Raw genomic sequence first — 20,353 nt, 5'->3', positions numbered from 1 at the left:
TGGGTTTAATGAATCATTCATTAAGTGGGTTAAAACTATGTATACAGATATTCAAACATGTGTTATGAACATTGGGTGGGTATCAGAAAATTTCAAAAATTCACGGGAATCCGACAAGGCTGTCCTTTATCAGCTTTATTGTTTGTTTTGGCTGTTGAAATTATGGCTCTTAAGTTGAGGAACAGCAACGAAGTAAAAGGAATCACTATCAAGTTAGATGGGAAAAGTCACAGCATTAAAATTTCACAACTAGCAGATGACACAACAGTATTTTGTAAAGATAAAGACGATGTAATATCTGCAATAAATATTTTCGAAATTTTTGGCTCATTTTCAGGACTATTGGTAAATAGAAATAAAACAGAAGGATTATGGATCGGGAAATTGAAATCATGTAAAGATAAAATTGCGGGGATTGATTGGGGAGATAAACCCATCATATTATTAGGGGTATTTTTTGGACATGATAAAGATGAATGCAAAATATTAAATTGGAATTGTCAAATAGAGAAAATGATGAAATTGTTCAAGACATGAGAAAAAAGGAATCTATCAATTTTAGGAACAATAATAATTATTAAAGCATTAATTTTGCCATTATTTACATTTTTGGGAAGTGTCTGCTTAACTCCTGAAAATTATCTCAAAGAAATAGAAACAAGAAGCATTAAATATATTTGGGATGGGAAGCCAGACAAAGTAAAAAGAAACCTGATAACACTTCCTTATGAAAAAGGAGGCCTACAAATGGTTGATTTTAAAAGTTATTTGATATCGCTTAAAACATCATGGGTATATAGACTAGTTAATGGTTAATTTGCCCACTGGAAGGTTATACCTTTTAAATACAATGTACTTAAAAGTGTCTAATAATATTTAAGTTATATTATATATTATAGAGAAGTAATACAGTCTTGGATTTTGACAGGGGTTGGGCAAACAAAACAAGCAGTGACATAATATATTATGCTGATATAAGAAAATAAACAATTCGGGGGAATAAATTTATTGCTTTTCATATATATCTTTAGAAACTGGATTAACAGTGATATAATATACTTGAATGACATTCTAATTGACACTATGTCACTACCAGAAAATTATATTTTGAACAAATTAAAGTGTAAAGTAAACTGGACTGCTGAATTTCATAAATTGAAACAATCCATTCCACAAAATTGGATTGACATAGTTAAACAAGAAAATTCTGTCCAAAGTTAAGTAAATATCCAGAGAAATAAGTTCACATGGAAAGATCGTTATTTTGAGACTACACTTTTTTTTAATAAAAATTATATGACTCTCTAGTGAATAGTAAAAAAGAAACGTCAGTAGGGATAAACAGGTGGCTCAAAATTTTACCATTGTAAAAAGCTTCAAATATGAATTCATCATGTAACTTTATTTTCAAATACTTTAAAAGAAATTAGAAATATACAGATGGAAACTACTACAGTTTATTGCACCAACCAAAAAGCATTTATTACAATGGAAAATAACTAATAACAGTTTGTGTAATTTGTGTAACATAGAAGAAGACTATGCTCATTATTTTTTCAGTTGCTCTTATTTAACAAGATTTTGGCAACAAATAAACGATCTCTTAAATAAGAGTAATTTAGATTTTTCAAAATTACAGACAGCAAGTATTACCCAATAAATTTTTTGATTACAATTATTAGTTTTTCAATATAAGTCGTACTATGTATCTGAGCAGAAAACAAAAAAAAAACATAGACGTATTCAGAATTTTTATAAATGAATACACAAGGAGAGTAAATACTAATATTAATGGACATAAGACAATAAGTCCAATGTTACTTTCAATTAAAAGAAACATAATCAATGAATATTTTTATACGACCGCAAAAATTGAAAATGTTTTAGTCGTATATTGGTATCACGTTGGCGTCGTCGTCTGCGTCGTCGTCGTCGTCTGCGTCGTCGTCGTCGTCGTCGTCATCGTCGTCCGAATACTTTTAGTTTTCGCACTCTAACTTTAGTAAAAGTGAATAGAAATCTATGAAATTTTAACACAAGGTTTATGGCCACAAACAGGAAGGTTGGGATTGATATTGGGAGTTTTGGTCCCAACATGTTAGGAATTAGGGGCCACAATGGGCCCAAATAAGCAATTCCTTGGTTTTCGCACTATAACTTTAGTTTAAGTAAATAGAAAGCTATGAAATTTTGACACAAGGTTTATGACCCCAAAAGGAAGGTTGGGATTGATTTTGGGAGTTTTGGTTCAAACCACTAGTAGCACGATTTCAGTCTGAAACGGTCATTTTGGTCTGATCGTATCTTAATTGACTGGATTTACCGCTAGAGGAAAATGTCAAGATTTGTCAGATCGTTAAGTCTCCATTCGGATCGATAGTCTCATTAGGTAAATTAGTCCCGTTAAGGCATGTCAAGATATTTAAGACTGTATCTTCTAGCGAGCTGTTTAGATCCGTTAAGACCGTGTCAGACCAAAACAGACCATGGATACAAACTGACGTCAAGATGTTGTCAGACCGTGTCCAGTCGTGTTCAGATTTTAATAATTTGGACACAAAACGAGTGAAACTTTCCTATTATTTATCAGGGGTTGCTCCCCTTTCAAGAATAAAATAAAACTGTGAAAGAAGACGATTTTTTTAACTGAAAGTCTACCACGTCCCCTTAATCATGTTATTTAAATAAAACAAATATTCAATTTGAATTCTAACTTCTTCCTATTTAATTATTTAACACTGTTTTATAATTATATAAATAAAAAAGTAGCTCAAAGTCATACTGCTGCACAAATCGCCGCGAATTGACTAAAAAAAATCAACAGATTGCCGAAATAATATTTGATTATTGAATATAAGCACCTGAACCTTTATATTTAATGGTTTACAAGTGATTGCAATACGTTTTATATGCAATTACAGACTGCCGTACGTGGTGACGAATTTGTCATTCATTTTTACACCCTTATTTAATAATAACGGATGTCGGCCGTGAACACTTGAAAACGTGATCTTAATATGTTAAATTAAATTTAAGATGTAACTATTTTTAAATATTGTAAATGAATGCATTATCATTTATCTTTTTATGTTACCTATATAAATTGCATTTGAGTAAATTTGAGGCAGGGAAAAAAATATATAGATATAACTCGTTTTCCGTTTATTGTCGTGACATTGTCCGTTAACTTTATTTTTGCCAGACTCATGCGTTTGACTTTCCATCTTTATTTCTTAATGTGTCTATAATTCGAGAGCCTTTTGTAAAAAAAATACATACCAGAAGCCTTCGTTAAAAAATAAAGTTTGAATATTATAGCAGAAAAAGGCTTATAAATTCATTCAAATTTATATTTGAAATAGGATAAATAATCAAGAAAATGTTTATAAATACGTCAGACACTGTACTTAAAGTACATTTAAAGACCAGGTTACATATATTTTACATGCATACAGCATAATAAAGCTGGTTTAATTTGAATGACTATCCATTAGGGACATTTTTCGACGATAATTAATCAAATCTGACAAGTTTAATTAAAAACGGAAAATAATTCTTCGCCCGTAAACGATTTAACGTTACCGTACCCTCTTTATTTTTGTTGCATTCATGTCGCATGTGTGTCGGCAGTGTCAGCGCTTCTAATAGCTAACTTATTTTACACAAAATCGTTGACATGGTAGAAGGAAACTATAGTACAATATAAGCTGAGCTGGAAATTGCAATTGGTGAGTAGAAATGAATATTTTAATACATGTCTATCAGAATAATCATTGATCATGGATCATCACCCAAGAGTTTGAAGGAAAAATGTTCACATTTGTTAAATTTGTGCATACAGGTATGAATCGACGTTCCAATACTCCACACTCTTGGATAGTAGCCTGTTCAAAGGCAAAGTAAGAATTTGGGCTTGTTAAAAAATTGTTCCTGTGATTGGACCCCCCCCCCCTTTTCATGTTTTTTGGAAGATCAATGCATGATTTAAAAAGTTACATATAAACTAGTATGGTTTAAACCCCTTTTAAAAATGGCTGGATTCACCCCTGTTTATTGCCTAACATGCATTGACATGTGGGGTATTCACAATGGTATGGTTGTGCGGGATGGCCTATACAACAGTTACAAGACCTAAACCCCTGATCGAGTAATCCTACATATTGTATGTTAATGTATTGATAACTGTCACGTCCTAAATTTGCATGAAATATTTGTCACTTTTTTTTATTAACCAATAAATAACCAACCAATCTTCACATGTTATGATGTAGTCCGAGACAAGCTTGTCTGGCAAAACAGCCGTTTGGACGTCAGAGTAATCTCGGACTAGTTACGACGATGATATACCTACATTTTTTATTTATATAGCCACTGGTGGGTGATGTACAATAATTATAATTTGTCACATATGTGTTATGAATACCTTCAACATGTTCAAGGCTTGGGTTTGTATATATGCAATAACCTCAAAATTGCCCAGGGCAAAAAAAAAAAGAGTATATTGATATTGTGCCCTGACATGCCTGATTCCAAATGATGAGACGGCATTGCGTCCTTAACAATAATTTTTAACACTTCATCTTTTGTGATAAGAAATTTAAGATTTTACCGGGTATGATTCATTATTTTGTTATAAATGATTTGTTATGCTCTAAATTTTGTAGAACTTAAATATATGTTATAACAAGAAAAAGAAAATTATGTTGAAATTTTTATTTTTATCTTTTGTATATTATTCACTGTCATGACTGTCATGACTAAATAAAAATTAGATCCCACGCATGCGCGGCATAGTTAAATAAGTGCCCGACACGTTATCATCAGTATGTTGATGGATTATAAAGAAGAAGAAGAAGAATCTTATAAATACTATTTGCTTTGTCACCATGTCACGTTGGTAGTAATATTCAACAAATTCTATTTTAAAATAAAAAAGTATTATAAATTGATCACAACAAGTATAGTGCTATAGCCTCTATTAGACAGTAACCCTTCAATGAAGTATACACCTAAGAAAACATTGATGTAGAAAGAGAGAAAATTTTGTTTTAGAAATAGAACCTCAAAAAAGGGTTTTATTCTTCTTCTCATAAGGGACTTATCAATTAAATTGTATAAGTCATAAATTCATTTCTTTACATCATTAAACTTTGTTGTCAAGCAAATTATGATTGCTAGTTTTTCTTGTAGATAAATACAAGTTTATATATAATAAATACTTTATTCTTAATGTATATTTTTTTTGTAGATAAGATATCACATTGGTTTGAGCATGATTCCCAGCCAGATTATGAAGCGGCATATATATCATGTATATCAATGTATATATAGGAAATATATAGTGTCACTAAGTTACTCTCATATGGTACCTCATTTGTACCTGTAGCTATAAATTGTGAAATGGTGGATTCATTCATAAGTTTGTGTTACTTATTGGTTTGGAAATAACGTTGATAGAGCTAACAGCATTATGTCATGATGTACAGTTGATGGGATGATCTGATTGGACAAAAAGAGAATTGTGAATTGAACAAATAGCAAACTTACAATTCATAGAAAAAATGTAGGAAATACAATGTACTACATTACTTGGTGACAGAGCATACCTTTGATATATATATATATATATATATATATATATTTGAAATAAGTAATATTAACAATTTGAAATAAAGAGAATTTAAAGTTTTCTAGGAATATTAGTAGTGCATCATATCTTAATTTCATGATTATCTTGGATAGTTATATCATTAAGAATAGAAAATTGGAATAATGGAAATTTCTAGTTTCAGTGAATATCAATCATTGTCAATACTAAAAGTGCAGCATCATGATCATACATCATCTGATTCACCTTGGATAATTATTCATTTGAAATAAGAATTTGGATATAATAAGGGTTTCTATGCTGCCATTGCTATTGTTGGCTACATGTACCACCAGGGAGTGTTAAACCTCCTTTACTTTCCATGAGGGTCTGTCACGGTCCATCACTATTGGTTAGTGTCATATATATGCATGATGATGGAAGTTTTTACCAACCTAGACAAGCTTTACAGCCCTGGCATGGTTGTTGGTTAGAGTCGAATGACAGCTTGCTGTATAGTTATAATAGTCTGAATGTATCTACATGTATTTTAAAAATCTTCTAAATTACTGTTCATTCTGAAACTGGCATTTTATAATAGTAGTCAAACATATTAAACAATACATGTACTTCAAAGTATCATTTTATTTTGTCTCGCCTTACACAAAAGTCATGAAAGTTGGTTGTATACAAGAAATATGTATTACAGTCTTGGGGTGATGATGTAAGCTATTTTATAGAGCTTTACATTTTAAAAGCTAAAAGAGCTGGATGTTTCTTGTCTTGTATTCAGATGCTAGTAGCTAATTAATATGTTATGATGTTTCAGTTTGCCATTATATGTACATTGCACCTGACCCCATTTTCATGGTTCAATGACTGCATGTAAAATATACTGTTACTTAATCAATGAAATGCTCTTTTATACTAAATTTTATATATGTAATTGGATACATTTTATTGTATATGAGTATCTTGAAAGATCTACTTGTCTATCAGGTTGGGTTGACCTGACCTTGACCTTCATGGATAATTTAAGTGATTAAGGTTATTTCAGTTTGATACAATGTTAACATGGTTAGGTTTGTTTCTCAGTTTATACTTCCTAATAAAATTGACACTGGAAACGGGGAATGTGCCAAAAAAGACAACAACCCAACTTCAGAGCAGACAATAGCCGAAGGTCATCAATGTTTCTCATAAGCTATAAGCTACATTGTACATGTATAGGATCACTACTTTTGGCATAATTATGGAATAAATGTAAGTTGTACATGTTTGACATTTTTGAATGGCTTATTTCATCTGACAATGACACCATTTTCATGGTTTTTATGTTTAGTCTTTTTCTCTGTTTCTATGGTTACTATAAACGTTTAACCATAAATTTGGGGTATGGAAGAACTGTGAAATTCAAAAATTCATGAAATTCATGAAATTATCTGTCATATATCTGTCTGGCATGGTTATTTTGACTGGACTTCATTTTAATGGATTATTGATAATGTAAAGTTTATGTGATACTTATAGACTAGTAAAATCTTCTTATTACAGAATTTCAATAAAAATATCATGAATAAGGCCACATTTAAAAGAATGTCTGTTTCCCATCCCAGGGGTTTATTTTTTACCTGGGTGTGGGGAGGGGAAACAAACAATTTTTATTTTGGCCTAAGGAGATATGGTGAGACGACTATCAACCATTTAAACCATGTAGACCAAGTGATTTACTTGTTAGTCACTATATAATAGGTCACTGCACACCCTTCAACAATGACCAACTAAAACTTTATAATGAGCACCCTATAAAAGGTTCAGCCTGTAATGAGGCATCTGACACAGTTAATGTAAAATATTCAGACGAGAAACCCAACAGTGATGACAATTTGATTTATTATACCATACCCTCCCCCCCCCCTCCCTTGCAGTTAAATGTCTAATCCCTTGGTGTACTGATATGAATAGTATTTTACTGGAAATGTTTCGGAAAATAGATATTGATGCTAACGTAAATATTTTATCCAATAAAAAGACAGGAAATAAGTCGGTGAACCAAAAAGTTCAAATCTAATTGAAAATGAAAGTGCCCATGAACTCACTGATCATGCACGAGTGATTCTATTCATAAAAAGTGTCCTTGTAACAATTAAGAAGAGTCTGTGTATCATCGAAAAAGAGTCTGTGTAACACCCCTTAATGTACTGTTTTTCTATAGCTCTGCAGGGGGGGGGGTCAAAGTCGTTCAAAGGTCACTGTACGGCCTTTAACAATGAGCAAAATCCATACAGCATTCTAGTACGGCATACATTTTACCTCAGCGAACTCACTGTCTTGGTGATGTATCAATCATTTGCTTCAGGTCGATCCATTTCGCATCTCGTCATGAATATGCGTGATATATTTGCCACTGGACATTAAGGGAGCAATCAATTTATCAGTTTCATTTAGTGATGCATGCTAATTATATATAGTTCTCAAATGATAATTGTCTAAAACTGTTTCCATTTTTGTGTATTTTATTTTTTAGCGTAAATTTTAGAATTTCTTTCCGAATCTTTCACTTTGCATTTATTTGTTTGTAAACATTTAATAAAGTAGTCCATGTCTGGGGTTAGATTGTATACAGCCAATCTAGGACCAGGGCAGTAGAACAGAAAACATTCTCCATTGTATACATACATATGCATTTATGTTGAAGCGTAAAACAACGACATGTAGTTGAGCTCGTTTTGGTGAAACAATTACTGTCAAATCTTTATATATATATATCTGGTAAAGTTGTCATAAAAGCAAAAACGGACGAAAAAGTTGGCAACAATTTATAATAAGACTAAACTTATTTTGGCCGTTTCGTTTCTTCTAAAGTGTTAAATTCAACCATGCGACTGGCTTACTTGGAGATTCAGGTGACCTTTTTCGTTTTTTAGAAATTTCAATCAAAGTTCGTATATCCCTTCAACGATTTATTCAATTTTTTTTAACGTATAGATAGCACGAAACTCTCACTACACCATGCATAGACTATTTTTTTTTTCGACCAAATGCGGCTGCTTATTTATACAACTGAACAACCAAACGTCCGCACCCAATTTTAGCAAAGATATTCAGATATACTGTCGAACGGGAGATGTGAATATTTCTATACCCAATCAATCATTTGGTTTTGAAAACAATTTTAAAGGTATACATTAATACGACATCAACCCAACGACACATATCAATCAAAACATTAAGAGTCAACACACAGATTTTTGTTATAGAAAGAAACCTATACAGAATAAAAAGCCTAAACCGCAACAAGACTAAATAATACGGGAGCAGTGATTTTTTCAAGACAAAAATGCAAGTGTTCCGTAGAAATATTTCACGTACCATTTTTTTTTTTATTTCGATCGTTGAAACTTATAGCAGGTGTGATATAAATCAGTAGATTTAGGACAAAACTATAATATGGAAATATAATATGAAAATTAAGCCTGCTTTGTACTAGACCGACACACTGAGATGGATTTTTAACGTGTAAGTTCACAAGCTAACAGTTCGAAAGAAAGAAAAAAACTCTTTGTTAGACCCGTTTGGGATTCGGACTAAAGTCCTCTCGCTGTCGAGGTGAACTTATTCTCACGAGACCAACCAAGAGAGAGGTCGCATAGTCATGCCAAAAACTCGAGCATAATAAACAATACAGTTTAACAGAATTATCACCGTTACTAATGCGATTTTAAAGTCATGATCTTATCTAAATTAGATACCGTTATGTGATGTTGGTATCTACACGTATGAATAGAGCTGGCCGACATCAGAGTAGATTGAGAGGACCATCGCTCTCTGCAAATTGAAACTCTTCCTCGATGATGTTAGTGGTCCCACTGTAGCGAGCTGTTGCAAGGCTATATTTCTATCCTTATTAAATCTTCTCTCATTATTCAGTGGTATTTCAAGTTTACTTTTAATCTTATTGTCGAACGACTATTTGAAGTGCTTCCTATTATATTTAAAACTTGTGTTCTCGTTATGAACACGAATGAAATATTTGCCACTGGAGGTGACTGAGGCAAACAACAATGAATCACCATCACTAAAATATAAGTATTTGTTCTCACAAAATACTTTGTAATTGATTAGAAGAATGATGACAATTTCTCATCTATTCACGCTTTGATCGAGCCGCTTCAACCTCAAATCTTGCTGCAATTGTTTTACATTTAGGCTACTAGTATTAAATACTATTGTATTCATTGAAGTTTACATGCGTAGTTTTTTTTTATTCAAAAGAATAAATTAATATTTATAAATAAATTGGACTGAACAAACAACACTTATTATTTCGCATTTGCATGTAACGCAGTTTAGAAAAATAAAAGATTGGATTTTTTTTTAGATTAGCACACATGCAACGCATCCCCACTTAGGAGTCCTCCTAAAAGGTAAAATTTACCTGTAAGGGAACATGTATGTCTGGTGTATGTATATCACTCGTTCCATCTACAATATACGGAAATGACACGACCGGGTATTGTAAAGCTTTGAGGGACTTTTAATGTCAAATTCATATCCCTGGGCGAAGAAATTACCAAGTTTGGAAAACACCGTGTGTACACTGACTTATAAAAGTGTTTATGTCTTTCATGCTGTCTAGTCTGAGAATAAAAGTTTGAGCAGTTTTTGAAGGTAAAAAATAAAGGTTTAATATAATTGCAAAAGTCTGTGAATAATTGAAAATAGGACGTTCCGGAAAACACAAGTCGCTATATTAAATGCTTGTAAATCTCTGTTACATGTGGTGCGCTTCTATTTAAATACCTTTCTGTTAATTAAGAAAGTGTAAAAACAGTTATTGAAATCCGGCTGAAAAAAGGGAAAACGAATAGTGACTATCTAACTTATTTTTCAAATATCGAATACACAAATAAATCTCTAACCATCCACGCTTACAATTTGTTTTTACTGACAGGTGTCTGCTGGCATTCGATTGGATATCAGTTTTATGTAGGCGTAACAATTCATCCCATTTATCCAATCAGCTGTCTTTGTGTGCGATCTCATACGGTTCACATAGTCTAGTTTTTTTTATAATGATAGCGATAAAAATTATTCGTGCAGAATATACATACACTATAAAACAAAAATATCCTGTCCAAAAATGACTTACGAGACACCATATTAACCAAATAACTATTTAAAAACTAAGACAGCATACATATAAAATATTATCATTCATAACAATTACTATTTAAAAGGGAAATATTATACTATTAGTATCATGGTCCCAGCATTTTAACAAATTTATCAAAACAGGACGTTGTTGCAATGGTATGACTGGGACTTTACGGTGCGTCTAAAAATAACCTAGGCCGCCTCGGTGCACTATAAGCTCTCGAAACTGCACTAAGACCATGATGGAACACTATAGCGAACTTTCTATACTAATGAAATGTCCATGTGTGGAAAAAAGATCTTACTATACACTGTACGGACATTTAGACTTATTCACTAGCTGTGATATACAGTAGAAGATTTAGCAAGGATAGCAAGGATACAAAAATTACGATATTAATAAAGCTAAAAATTAAAAGGAAAGTGTACGCTATGTCGCCCGGAATCCGACACTGACCTAGCAAATTACGACATAATTAAACCATTAGCAACTTTGTAAAAACATATATAGAAAAATGTCTTTTCTTTTCCTTAAACTGGGAATATTATGATAATCAGATAAAGGTAATGTCTGTCAAAAAACGTATTTTACGAAATAATTGAAATCGGATTTAGATTAGATTTGTGATCGTTGGAATTTAAATAATCTATCTCTTTATAATTACCTTTTTTAATCAAACGGAACACATACTATAGGAGATGTGGGATATGTTTCAATTTGACAGCAACCAAACGACAAAACATCATAAATGAATCAAGAGCGCATGTTTAGTCTTCAACAAGAAACAGGTGTCTACACAAAAGGTCTGACAGCGTGAAAGACCAAAACCACACTATTATAAGTCATGGTATTCGAAAGCAGGAGATTAGTACTCTATCAGACAAAACTGCAATCACGTTTACCGAATACTTAACCAACGCACCACAAACTAATGCATGCACCAAGTTAACGTATAATTGTGATATGAAGAGATGGCAGATACCCACAACCAACTTGGAACCACCACCAGACAGAAGGACAAATAAGCATTTAGAGGACTGGCACCCCATATGAAATTTACTGACCCCATATATACCGTATTAGGTCACTAGCACACTGTGTAACTAATAATATTCAGTATGGTGATGCAGCATGGTCTGGAACATATACACAATGAATTTCATACACCAGATATACAAATACAGGTGAATTTTACCTTTTTGGAGGACTCCAAAGAGGTGGTGCATTGCATGTGCGCTAAGTTTGAAAAAAAATCCAATCTTTTATTTGGGGTACGTCTGAATACCGCTAATGACCTCCTGAGTGCACTCAGGACATACAATGTGCACTCAGGATCCTTCATATTCATCGTATTTGCAGGATGGATGCATATATTCGTTACACGCTGCTTATCTAAGAGTTAAATTTTGGTAGAATTTGAAATCGAACTAAGATAGATTTGTTAATTCTTTTGAAAAAATGACACCAATTACTGAGCCGTGAATTATCCAACCAAGCAGGAAAGTCCCTGAATCAACAAAATTGATCGGATTATCTTATTTTTGTTTATGAATTGTGTTGTTAGTACTGGTCCGGGAACACGATGGAAATGGGGAATGTGCCAAAGAGACAACAACCCGACCATAGAGCAGACAACAGCAGAAGGTCACCAACAGGTCTTCAATGCAACGAGAAATTCTCGCACCCGGAGACGTCCTTCAACTGGCCCCTAAACAAATATATACTGGTTCAGTGATAATGAACCCCATACTAAACTCCAAATTGTACACTAATTTCCAGTTTTATGAGGTAACTCATCTCTGAAGAGAAATCTAACTTGTTTTACTAATATGCATACATAGCCAATGAGTTAAGACATACTTGCATGCTTGGCTATGTCGATTAATCAACCTATCTTTATCTTAAGACATACTTGCATGCTTGGCTATGTCGATTATTCAACCTATCTTTATCTTAAGACATACTTACATGCTTGGCTATGTCGATTATTCAACCTATCTTTATCTTAAGACATACTTGCATGCTTGGCTATGTTGATTATTCAACCTATCTTTATCTTAAGACATACTTGCATGCTTGGCTATGTCGATTATTCAACCTATCTTTATCTTAAGACATACTTACATGCTTGGCTATGTCGATTATTCAACCTATCTTTATCTTAAGACATACTTGCATGCTTGGCTATGTCGATTATTCAACCTATCTTTATCTTAAGACATACATGCATGCTGGGCTATGTCGATTATTCAACCTATCTTTATCTTAAGACATACTTGCATGCTGGGCTATGTCGATTATTCAACCTATCTTTATCTTAAGACATACTTGCATGCTGGGCTATGTCGATTATTCAACTTATCTTTATCTTAAGACATACTTACATGCATGGCTATGTCGATTATTCAACCTATCTTTATCTTAAGACATACTTGCATGCTTGGCTATGTCGATTATTCAACCTATCTTTATCTTAAGACATACTTGCATGCTTGGCTATGTCGATTATTCAACCTGTCTTTATCTTAAGACATACTTGCATGCTTGGCTATGTTGATTATTCAACCTATCTTTATCAAAATAGAATAAAAGAATAGGTGCCACCTACATGGACAAATTGTCTGCGTAAACTTTTCATGATTATTACCAACTATTTTCTATTGAAAATGAATGACATACTTGTTTTTATTTTGAGGTACGTGTCCGTATCCAAGCTGGTGAGAGGGTGTTTTCGAATGTCAATGAAAGAGCAACGGGAACAGCGATTTCGGCAGGGGTATGTAACACCACCTTGTATTTTCGTGCTATATTCATTTCCTAAAAATCGAAATGATAAAACAGGAGAAGTTCATTTTTTCATTCAATATCATAATAAATTAAAGATTGAACAATGACCATGATGACTAGATATATACATGATATATAAAAGAAGAAAAAAAAATGTTAAAAAATTAAATGTAAGTGTTCTTTTATCGATGGTTGAAGTTGAACAAATGTTGACTTCCACAAAAATTAATGTGAATTAATTTAAGAATGTAAATTCAAACGCTTGAAATAGAATTGTTGAATTTTTACATGTCTATAAAACCAGGTTCAATCCACCATTTTCTACATTTGAAAATGCCTGTACCAAGTCAGGAATATTACAGTTGTTGTCCATTCGTTTTTTATATGTTTTGTCATTTGATTTTGCCATTTGATTATGGACTTTACGATTGAATTTTCCTCGAAGTTAAGTATTTTTGTGATTTTACTTTTTTTTCATCAACACAAATCCTTTTTCTCATTAAATAATGGCATTATTTTCGGTTCAACATTTGCCTTTGTGGAACCTTTGATAGTCATCAAACTGCTGTTAGTTAAGTTGAAGCAATCATATTATCATGAATGTTTTAAATTGTTAGACCAGATGCTAACAAATATCAATAAATGATACATGTGTTTAATTATTATGGGTTTCCTATGTAAGAAAAAAAACATAAATTTGACACTGTTTCCTTATCATTGATACTAAAACAAACTATTTCTGAATTTGTTATCGACAAGATTTTGTCAATAATTATTTTGAAACTTTAATCACAGATTTCTCCAATTGAGCAAAAGTTAGTTTCGGCTTTGGTGCCAGCTCCTTAGTTTTACTTATTTATATAGACTGTTTATGTTTTTGTTTTCTTGCTAAAACTTCTGTGAGTACTTGACCAAGTTGACTGTCAATTGATTCAGTCAAAACTTATGTGAAGTCTTATTGTAGATTATCTTGTTCTTGTTTTACATCACAATTCTTAACTCTTATATTCTTTCCAGTTCACAGAAGAGGAAATTAATTTTACAAAGATGGGAATGATAGCATTGAATATTTTTGCTGATGTTTTATATGATCTATTAAAACCAGATAAACCACATCTACGACCAAGGTGTGATTGTGATATAACATACTTATACAGTGAACACAGGAAACTTAATAAACATGTTCCAAGTAATTCAAACCACCCACGATGTCATCCTGCACCATGGGGAGGAGGTTGGCAAGATTTTAAGAATACGGACATAGCTATTGGAGATGATATTGAGCGCATAAGACTTACAAGAAACGAATTACAACATTCTCAGTTATTTAAACTTGACGACATGCGTTTCAATGAATTAAGTAATATATCAAGTGACCTTTTAAAAAGATTTGATCGCCATAACACACCAACAAAGCTGTATACAGATCGTCTGAAGGAAATTCTGGCTAAATCTATTTCTAAAGAGGAAGTGAAATCAATTGAAAATGAAATATCAGGTACATATGTTTTTAACCGTTCTTTTTTTTTGTGTATTTCTTAGCCTTTTTCGTTTTTCCTGTAATGTACTGTTTAATATCCATTAATACATGTAATATAATCTGGGCTATTTTCGTGATTTCCTAGAAATGACAATGACCATAACTAGACTTGTTTGTAAAAGAATACGGGTAAATGAAGACTTGTTTGTATTAAAATATAAGTGTATGTAGACTTAACAATTTATTAAAGTTGAGATTTGCTAAGACCCTGTTGCGATATATTTTATGCGTTCCGTTACCTGATATGAGTAGTCATTCTAACTTCGCCTACTGATTTTGCCATTGATAAATATTTGAAGTATAATTTGAAACAGTTATAACAAGGGTAACTCAGGAATATAAATATTATCATGTTTAGTCTTCTTTAAACCGACAGTAAAAAATGGAGCACCTATTAAATGACATACCAATTGCACTTTGGTAAATTATTCTTGTCCTAATCAGTAAATGTGCATTATACAAATGCCACTGGACATTAAATAACAACAATCGTTCAATTAGTAGCTTATAATTTTATTTTAGGGATGACGATTGAAGTTGAAATTGAGCACTAAATCAAAGTTCAACCACAATAGAGAAACCTATCATAAGAAGAACACAGCCTACCAAAGTAACAGATTTGAAGTCGATCATCTATAACATGTATAATAGAAACATAAATCTGTCAAATTCAGTTTGAAACTATCTATTTATAAAACTATAGACAGCAAGATGAAGAATGTGAACCAAGTGGAAAATATTGGACTTATGTTAAAGATTTGACCAATATGTGACTGTATAATTACTGGGTTTTTCAAAAATATTCACATGCAGCAAATACTGTAATATTAATATTGCTTATAACAAACTACTCATATAATCGCTATTTACATAACTTTAATAAATATGTGTGAAACTTTATAAACTTGTATCTATAAGTACAGTGGACATCAGTTCTAACCTCTCATAAATTCTGTCAGAATCTGTCAGGAGAACTGTTCTAGAACAGTATGTAGAACTGTCAGCCTGACACCTTTTAGTCAGTTCTAGGTTAGAACTGTTCTAGCTAATAACATACTTTAATAAAATGTGTTAAACTTTATAAACTTGTATCTATAAGTATTCTTACAGTGAAATCAAGAAAACTTGTATAGTGCCGTGAGAAACATAAGACAAAACAGGAAAGCATTTTCTTTTTGTTTTTCATGAGAAAGATATAAGAAATATTTGTCCATAAAGGCATCAGGTGTTGATGCTATATATATATTCACAGCTTTATTATCTCGGCACCCCTTTATGGCTGAAATATTGTTTTGTCATGTGTCTATCCCAGATTTTTTACATATATCCACCATCTTATTTCATTCATAATAAAAGGAAAATTAAAAAAATATAGGTAGTTGTTTGATAGTCTTAATAATTCAATGTATTGCTTGAAATATTTGCCAGTTTTTATGCCCCCACCTACGATAGTAGAGGGGCATTATGTTTTCTGGTCTGTGCGTCCGTCCGTCCGTCCGTTCGTTCGTTCGTTCGTCCGTTCGTCCGTCTGTCCCGCTTCAGGTTAAAGTTTTTGGTCGAGGTAGTTTTTGATGAAGTTGAAGTCCAATCGACTTCAAACTTGGTACACATGTTCCCTATGATATGATCTTTCTAATTTTAATGCCAAATTAGAGATTTTACCCCAATTTCACGGTCCACTGAACATAGAAAATGATAGTGCGAGTGGGGCATTCGTGTACTGAGGACACATTCTTGTTTTTTTTGTTTTTTTGTTTTACCAAAATGAAAACAAACAATAAACCATGAAGAGACAAATCTATTGCAATGTGTGCGTGTTGACCTTTTGAGTATAAGTTTATGATAACACATATGATATTACACAGATACTTTTAATCGGTTGGACCTCTTTTTACATTACCATGGATATAGTGAACTGTGTTTTTCAAATGATGTTCGTTGTTGTTTGCAGAAGAAAAAGCAATCGACTTTTTCAGACATTGTCTGAATATTGAGTTAAATAAAGGCAACAGTAGTATACCGCTGTTCGAAAGTCATAAATTAATTGAGAGAAAAAAAAAAAAACGGTTTTACAAACTTAAACTGTAGGAAACACATCAAATATAACAGAAAAACTACGACACAACAGAAACACAACACTAAAATGTAACACACGCTGAAACGAACTATAATATAACAATTGCCAAAGTATGCAATCAGAATTAACCAGTAGAAGACAATGTCTGGTCATCATGTGCTTGGGATCAATTGAAAATAACAATTATCAGACAATATCTGATTGTTATGTTCTAGAGATCAATCGGAAATCACTATTATCAGACAATGCTTGGTTATCATGTTTTAGGGATCAATCGGAAATCACCATTATCAGACAATTTATTGTTAGCTTGACTTTTTGTCCTCCAGATCAATCGTCAATCTACTGTATCAATTAATACCTGGTGATCGTGTTCTCGAGATCAATCGGAAATCATTTTTATCCTTTAAGCATCTCATCTTGGTAACTCCTGCATATGAACACCAATACTATTTGTTCAGATGCATCAGCCACAAGAAAGGACTGGACTAAAAAACTATTTTTATAAAGGATATGATGCTGCTTCTGGTGCATGGTCAATAAACACAAAACATAATGGTTTACGTGACTCCATATCTTATTTACTCAATTCATATTTCATGTTTTTTTTTTTTTCTATTCTTGTGTATTGTCTTTTGTAATTGTTTGATATAAAAATTAATATACTGACTAAGCCTATGAAGGGTCCCCTATATAAAATAAAACTAATCTATCTAAATGTATTTATCTATTCCTGATTTTGTGTTTTTTAATGCACTTGTCTCTATTATTGCTTAACTCATCTGGCTGCTGGTATCTATGATGAGGTTTTTTTTTACATTTGACTGGGAATTGATCACAAACTGCCGTTTGAAACTTACGGAAGTTATTTTTTTTTTTAATAATAGTCTGAAAAACTAACTTCAACGTTAAGTTGGATGCCGAATGAATATCTCGGCGGGAAATACATCTTGACAAAAAAGTTAAGTTGCACATATTTATAAATATCAAATCCTTGATACAGTTGAGCGGTATTATTTTTTCTTAATCCGTCTAGTCCAGTCACGAAATGTTGAACTCGCTATATTTTTTGCCCTCTGAAAACGACATTTTTATGTGTGAAAAGGGACGAGAAGATGTTAACATTTTAACATCAAAGACCAGAGAGTCACGTTTCATTATTGACACAAAGATTTTATCAATGACACCAAATAATATCGAGTAATGATATTCGATCGACGGAGTTGATCACCAGTAAAGTTACAAACAAATGGTACCACTTATTAAAAAATATGGTCCGATAGGATGAGAAGACCAAGACATTGTATCGATATCCCATCAACATGACGAAATAACAACAACTATCATTGCATTCTTATTCATACTGATGTGTTTTTGTCTGTAAAACCATGAAAGAACTGTATTGACAATAAAGAACTTTAATGTTAAAACAATATGCATCCAGTTTGGGGTGAAAATATACAACTTAAATGTATTATCCAACCAAAACTCATTTGATCTTTTATTTATTATCCATTTTTAACCCAAATTTTCCTTTTTGTAATTTGTTCTTTTAGCAAGTCAGGTACATATATCACGATAGTATATTTGACTTCAATTTAGTACTATATGTCTTTTAAGCTCACCTGGCCCGAACGGCCAAGTGAGCTTTCTCATCACTTGGCGCCCGGCGTCCGTCATCGTCGTCGTCCGTCGTCGTTAACTTTTACAAAAAATCTTCTCCTCTGAATCGCCTAAAAGAAATAATCCACAATGCCTTTCAACATAAAAATGGTAGCATACGCTATAAATTCATTACTTTGGGATTTGATAAGGCATATTTCGTAAATAGCGACAAACAAAAAGGTAAAATATGCTACACAGAAGAACAAGTGGTCAGTATGCTGGAGTTTCTTATCGACAACATATTTGTTGAGTTTGGAGGTAGACTTTTCCAACAAATTGTCGGCATTCCTATGGGAACAAACTGTGCGCCTCTTCTTGTCGACCTCTTCTTATTTTCATATGAATCGGAGTTCCTGCAGACTCTTGTAAAAAACAAGAGAACCAAAGAAGCCAGATTATTTAATTTCACTTTCAGATATATTGATGATGTTCTTTCCATAAACAATCCGAACTTTTCTGATTGGGTTCCATTAATATATCCCCCAGAACTAGAGATTAAAGAAACAACAGACACGGCTTCCTCCGCCTCATTTTTAGACTTATATCTCGAATTTGACTTACACAGTCATCTCAGTACCATAATCTATGACAAACGAGACGATTTTAATTTTGAAATTATAAATTTCCCCCACCTTAGTAGCAATATACCAACTTCACCTGCATATGGGATATATATTTCCCAACTTATTCGATATTCAAGAGCTTGCAGCTCCTACTCAGACTTTGTAAAACGTCATCAGTGTCTGAGTAGTAAGTTAATGAAACAGGGGTATGTCAAAGAACGTCTCGTTCTTTTTCTAAAAAAGTTCATCGGAAGGTACCAAGACCTTGTTGATAAATATTCCGTATCAACTTCTCAAATAATACACGATGGTCTTGATGTATAGATTCGGCGTACTGATGTTGTTTATCATCTTAACAACGTGTTTTATAGTTCTTTCATTTGTCTTTGTTCTATTATTAATATTACTTTTACTGTTGAATGGTTTCATGTGATATCCGTTTCACGTGGCTCGGTACTTATACATCTCGTCAATGTGTTTGTATTGGCTTTCTTTTTTTTTGTGGTTTGTTTTGTATTTGCGACTTTTTGTATTTCTTTTGTTCTTATAACGTGACTCTGTTCTTTAAAAGATCCAGTCAATATGATATTGTTCTATTATATGGCATTACGATATATTTCTATTATGAATTACAATATACGTTGAACCACAAACGTCAAAATCATTCAATCGCGTAGTGGAATTAACTATTTTTGGATTCTTATAAATTCTATATATAACTTTTGGACTAGTTTAAATCTCGGTCTATTTCTTAAATTTATTCTTACATACTTTTGATTTTTTAACCCTGTATGCTACATGTAACATTCCCATGAAAATTTTAAAATTGTTTGTACGCACATTGAACGACAAATTTATGTGACGTATAAAATTTTCTGACGTCAGACACTCAAATCAATAAATGTGTTCGTAGATAGTAGATGTTTTTGTGTTCTGTTAAATTGTTCCTTTTAAAATTGTTAAACGATGATGACTG

The 20,353-nt window shown here is 32.5% G+C and overlaps 1 protein-coding gene across 1 annotated transcript in view; it reads left to right on the top strand.

Moving 5' to 3' along the window:
- The window catches only part of LOC143083525 (uncharacterized), a 40,977-nt gene extending 24,153 nt beyond the window's left edge, over positions 1–16,824 (top strand). Inside the window, exons 9-11 of the mRNA XM_076259775.1 lie at positions 13,441–13,521; positions 14,550–15,030; positions 15,595–16,824. Coding sequence (XP_076115890.1) covers positions 13,441–13,521; positions 14,550–15,030; positions 15,595–15,626 — 594 coding nt within the window. The 3' untranslated portion in view covers positions 15,627–16,824. The remainder of the gene's footprint in view (positions 1–13,440; positions 13,522–14,549; positions 15,031–15,594) is intronic.
- Positions 16,825–20,353: the final 3,529 nt, after the last annotated feature.

This window comes from Mytilus galloprovincialis, chromosome 7 (assembly GCF_965363235.1).
Source record: "Mytilus galloprovincialis chromosome 7, xbMytGall1.hap1.1, whole genome shotgun sequence".
Lineage (NCBI taxonomy): Eukaryota > Metazoa > Mollusca > Bivalvia > Mytilida > Mytilidae > Mytilus > Mytilus galloprovincialis.
This window is presented reverse-complemented; position numbering and strand designations above follow the sequence as displayed.